The 6,000-nt window shown below is 42.0% G+C and overlaps 1 protein-coding gene across 1 annotated transcript in view; it reads left to right on the forward strand.

The window, feature by feature from the left end:
• The window catches only part of PPP1R27 (protein phosphatase 1 regulatory subunit 27), a 41,782-nt gene extending 40,936 nt beyond the window's left edge, over nucleotides 1-846 (forward strand). Inside the window, exon 3 of the mRNA XM_082271370.1 lies at nucleotides 180-846. Within this exon, the coding sequence (XP_082127496.1) occupies nucleotides 180-303 (124 nt within the window). The 3' untranslated portion in view covers nucleotides 304-846. The remainder of the gene's footprint in view (nucleotides 1-179) is intronic.
• The last annotated feature ends 5,154 nt before the right edge of the window (nucleotides 847-6,000 follow it).

Below are 6,000 nucleotides of genomic sequence, written 5' to 3' on the forward strand. Positions count from 1 at the left end.
CGAATCGCAAAAAAAATGGCCTGGTCAGGAAGGGGGGTAAAACCTAAATAGTGCGATTTCAAAGCCGTATTCAGTGTGAGCGGGGGGGGGGCTTAAGAACCGGAACCACCTGGCTCCTGGGATTGGTCCATTCCTTGTATTATTCTACACATCGCTAATCCGATTTTTTTCCCCCCCAGGTATCTTCTATCGCTTGGAGCGCAAAAAGACGTTGTGAACAGCGAAGGGGAGACGCCATCCGAGCTTATAGACTCTGACTGCGAGGAATTAGTGCAGATCTTCTCGCCGAAGAAAGGCGACTGATGAACCCTTACAATTGACTACCAACCCCAGCAGGGGTGCATTTTTGACACGTGCTGCCCCCTGGTGGTAGCTGGTGAGCACACAGACTGCAGCGGTTTTTCTTCCAGAGCTCTTGCCCACTCAACCCAACTCACTCCCCAAGCAGACGCACCGTGCCACCTAGGACGGGGAAGGTGACCCAGCAGCAAGAGCGTGTGTATCAAAGGTCTTCAAAAGTCTTTAATTGAAAAAAAAAAAATAAAGCATGTGTGGATTCATTATGGCAGCCACCAGTGACCCATTCACTGGTATAACTGGGTTGCGACTGTGCAGTCAAGAGGCCCTGTCTGAAAGAGGACAATAAGTTACCAAGGAAAGGAAAAGTGTTGCCTGATTTTGCCATACACGGGGCAATGTCGTTTTGTCTACTAAGGTTTTTTCATTTTTTTTTGTTTTGTTTTTTGGAATGTACATATCTTTATACAAAATTATGGGTGTACTAAGCGGTGTATTATTTTATAACTCCACATTAACAGAACAGCTTTTGTTAGATAAAAAAGCATAAAGATTTAAAAAAAAGCAAAAAAAAATGATAAAAAAAGCATAAAGATTCAAAAAAAAATGATAAAAAAAAATTAAATATAATTGCTGACTACAATGGTGCTTTATGTGCATATGGGACACTTATTTTATTTTATTTATTTTATCTATCTATTGGTGGTGACAGATTTGTGCAGTTACTACACACTAGACTGACATGGCTAGGTTTGCACCTATGCTGTTGCAGTGCGTTTTCAATTTTTCAGAAACGCACTACAGGTCCTTTTAACATGATCTCCTACAGGTCACGTTCACATCTGGTGCGTTTTTTTTTTTTTTGGATGGGTCAGGGAATTTTTTTTTTTTTTGCTTGCTGCAGGTTGCATTTTTGGTTCCTTAGACTTCAATAGAAACGCAACGGAAACGTGTCTGAAACGCGTGTAAAAAACACATCGGGGAAATTGTATCAACCGCAACCAGCATAAATGTGAACCTAGGGTGTTTTTATAAAGAAATAATGGACTTTATAGGCACATACACTACAGAGGATTAAAACAAATTCCATCTTTATTACAATTAAAAAAAAAAAAAAGTATTACAATTTAAAAAAAAAAAAAAATATAAAGATCCAGATATTTTCCAATATTTTAGAAATAGCCCCTTGCACATTATATTCCTGTTTGAGCATCTACTTTTTCAGACAATTTTTTTTTTATGTATTTGCACGTATTTACGTGCAATTTTGCACGCTCGTGCATTTCACGCAAAGTCGAGAAAATGTATTCTCGCATTCTTGTTCTGCACAATATGTAAATGTACATTTGCGCATATTTGTGGGCAATCGCGTGCATTTGCGCGCATGATGCGTAAATCACTGACCAAAAAAACAGATTTTTCTTGTTTTTTTTTTTTTTTACTTTTTTTTTACTGAAGAATGCACAGTGCTTGGTTACGCGCCTGTGTGCATAGGAACATTACAATCAATGGTCAAGCTGCAGCGTGCAAGAGGCCTAGCAATAAAAAATTGTACCCTAATTTTATTGTTATCCATTTTTAACCACTTCTGGGCCGGAAGGTTTCAGCACTGCGTTATTTTAACGAAAAATTGCGTGGTCGTGCGACACTGTACTGAAATAAAATTGATGTCCCTTTTTTTTTTCCGACAAAGCTTTCTTTTTTTAAAAAAAGAGCGACAATTCTGAAAAAAAACAAACAATATTTTTCCCTTTCTGCTATATAACATTCCCCCCCCCAAAAAAAAAAAAAAAAATTTTAAAAATCAAAAATTTTCATCCTTTTTAGGCAAATTTGTTTTCTGCTACATATTTTTGGTAAAAAAAAAAATCGCAATAAGCGTACTTTGATTGGTTTGCGCAAAAGTTATCGCATCTACAAACTAGGGGAAAGATTTGTCATTTTTATTTATTTATTTATTTTTACTATCAATGGCAGCGATTAGCGATTTTTTGGCGGGACTGCGACATTGCGACGGACAGATCGGACCCCTAACTGACATTTTTGATACTTTTGGGGGGGACCAGTGACATTATTATTATTATTATTTCAGGTACTTATATAGCGCTGTAAATTTACGCAGCACTTTACATATGCATTCTACATTAACATCGGTAATCAGTGCTAAAAATATGCACTGTTACTGTAATAATGACACTGGCAGGGATCAAAGGGTTAAATGTGAGCCTAGGGGGTGATTACTAACTGTGGGGGTTGGGTTGTGAAATGACCATAGAGACATGTGTTCCTATATAGAAGGATCACAGGGGCTCTGTGATCATTCCAGGGAGAAGAACGGTCAGATGTGTTTACAACAGCTGCCCGTCCTTCTCTCTCAGCGGGGAGTGACCGTGGGTGCCCGGCGGCAATCGCGGTCGCCGGTCCCATGTATCGGCATTCCCCCTGCCTAGTGGGGGCAGGAGCGTGCCGCCGGCGGCGTGTGCTCGCCCCCCCAGCACCAAGCACGCGACCGACGTAGGGGTACGTCGGTTCGCGCAGGAGGGCCAGCCTGCCGCAGTAAATGTGCGGTGGGCGGTCTGGAAGCTGGTAAAATATTTTCTATGGTTCTTTTTTTTAAGGAACTGTAATAAAGATGGAATTGTTTTAATCCTTTGTAGTGTATGTGTCTATAAAGTTCATAATTTCTATATACAAACACCCTGCCAAATTCAGGATGTGGAACCCGTTATCTCTTTTTGGTATTCATAGTACCCCCCTATGGCTGTACTCAACTTTCTATGGTTAAGTGTGAACCTAGCCTTAAAGAATCATTCCAGGCATCAGCATGTTATACATAGTTACATTGGTCCAGCTTGGACACCACTATTTCAGTGATCTCCACTTGCTTCCTGGTCCCGTACTGAGCCGCCGGCCTGATGCATTGTGGTTCGGCTGCTCAGCATGGGTGCCATTCAGTAGAACACCTTTGAGATGAATTTGAGTGCAGGCTGCAAGCCAGGTCTTCTCATCCACATCAGTGCCTGACCTCACAAATGCGCTTCTGGAAGAATGGTCAAACATTCCCATAGACACACTCCTAAACCTTGTGGACAGCCTTCCCAGAAGAGTTGAAGCTGTTATAGCTGCAAAGGGTGGGCCAACTCAATATTGAAGCCTACGGACTAAGACTGGGGTGCCATTAATGTTCATGTGCGTGTAAAGGCCGGCGTCCCAACACTTTTGACAATGTATATTTGACCTTTCCACCTCCCTTCCATGTGTTCCCACTTTGTGTGGAGGAGTGAGTGTTTGTTACGGGAAGATCTTTCGTTGACTCTTCATTACTTATATACAACATACAGTTCGCTCCATATATATTTGGACACCGCCACAATTTTCATACTTTTGGCTCTCTGTGCCACCAGAATAAAATTAAAACAAAACAATCCACATGAATTTGAAGTGCAGACTTTCAGCTTTCATTCAAGGGGTTGAACATAAATCTCAAGTACAAATTTTAGAAACTGCAACCATTTTTATACACATTTTCAGGGGCTCAAATGTAATTGGACAAATTAATATAATCATAAATAAAATGTTCATTTTTATTATTTTTTTGAGAATCCTTTACTGGCAATGACTGCCTGAAGTCTGAAGAACCCATGAACATTACCAAAGACTGGGTTTCTTCCTTTCTGATGCTTTGCCAGGCTCTAACTGCAGCTGTCTTCAGTTGTTCTTTGTTTGTGGGTCTTTCTGCCTTCAGTTTTGCCTTCAGCAAGAGAAATATATGCTCAACTGGGTTGAGATCAGGTGATTGACTCAGTCTAATATTCCACTTCTTTTCCTTCAAAAGCTCCCGGGTTGCTTTTGCAGTGTGTTTTGGATCATTGTCCATCTGTACTGTGAAGCGCCGCCCAATCAACTTTGCTGCATTTGGCTGAATCTGGGCTGACAGTATATCTCTAAACCAGTGGTGGCTGGTCATACGGGGCGCAGGGGTGCCACTCCCCCTATCCATGCGTCCAGCCCCCTAATCTACATACGGGGCGGGGCTTTTTAAAAAATTTTTTAGCCATGTGATTAGAGCCAGAGGCTCTAATTTTTAAAAAAGGGTGGGCTCGGGGCACAGAGCAGTGTGCCCCGAGCCCACCCAGTTGTGTGACAATAGCGAATGAAAATTCGCTATTTTCACACGGATCCTCCTCCTGGCCAATCAGGAAGCAGGTTTTGAGACCCGTTTCCCGATTGGCCAAAAGGAGAAGCCATGCCATAGGGCATGGAGGAGGAGGGAGGAGACGCAGAAGACGGGTAAGAAGCCGAAGCTGCCGCCGCCACCTGCTGCATCCAGGCAGGGTGAGTGAGCGGGGGGGGGGGGGGTCCTGTCTGTCCTCTCCTGTCTCCCAGTGGTCCTGGGGGGGGTATGGTGCGGTTGGTCTGCCGCCCCCCCGGCCCATGGAGCACCGGCTGCCACTGCTCTAAACACTGCAGAATTCACCCAGTTGCTTCTGTCTTCTGTCACATCATCAGTAAACACCAATGACCCAGTGCTACTGGAAGCCATGCATGTCCATGCCATCACACTGTCTCCACCATGTTTTGAAGATGATGTGTGCTTTGGATCACGAGCTGTTCCAAACCTTCTCCACACTTTTTTCTTCCCGTCATTCTGGTACAGAATAATCTTCTTTTAAATGTAGACTTTGACAATGATGCGCCCACCTCCTGGAGAGTGTCCTTCACTTGTCTGGATGTTGTGAATGGGTTTTTCTTTACCATAGAGAGGATCCTGCAATCATCCACCACTGTTGTCTTCCATGGACCTCCAGGCCTTTTTTATGTTGCTGAACTCACCAGTGCGTTCTTCTTTCCTCAGAATGTTGATTTGGCCACTCCTAATGTTGCTGCCATCTCTCTGATGGATTTGATTAATTTTTGAAGCCTTACAATGGGCTGTTTCACTCCAATGGACGGCTCCTTTGAACGCATGATGTAGGCTCACAGCAAAATATTCCAAATGCAAATACCACACTAAAGACCCGTACACACGATAAGAATATTGGAATTTCGGATCTGTATTTTGTGAATATTACAATGCATTGTTTTTAACAACTTTCTATATAATTTGTAATACATTTTGATGTTTTATTCTATTAGTATACGGCGTCCTATTCCAATCTGGAACCAGTAAAGTCCGTATCCCAATCCCCGTTTTCCTTACTTGTTTTTGATCCAATTGAGGACGTGGTACCGTTTTGAAGCCTCTCCTTTTTTTCTTGTTTATGGGTGATAAAATTGGAAGTACAATTTCATCCAACGAACGATCTTTTGATTTTCGGATCATTAGTGTAGTGCTTTCGACAACCTATTATGAATTTTTGTGCCACAAAAACTGGATGTGCAGGCTAAAAAATGTTTTATCGTACGTGAACACAAAGTCCGATTTTCATTTAATTGGTACAGTTTTTGTCCGAAAACAATCATAAGGGCAAGACTACGCATGCTTGGAAGGGAAAGAATACATACAAAAAAATTCAGCACATGACATCACTTCTGAAGTTGAATTCTGTCGTACGAGAATTTTCGTATGAAAGTATTCTCTTCACTTTTGATATGAGACCAGCATGCAACAAAAAACAGACGAAAATTTGTCCGATAATCTGATCATGTGTACGAGGCTTCAAAATCAACTCCGGACCTTTTACCTGCTTAATTGATGAAGAA

Source organism: Pelophylax lessonae (genome assembly GCF_965119305.1).
Source record: "Pelophylax lessonae genome assembly, chromosome: 11".
Taxonomy (NCBI): domain Eukaryota; kingdom Metazoa; phylum Chordata; class Amphibia; order Anura; family Ranidae; genus Pelophylax; species Pelophylax lessonae.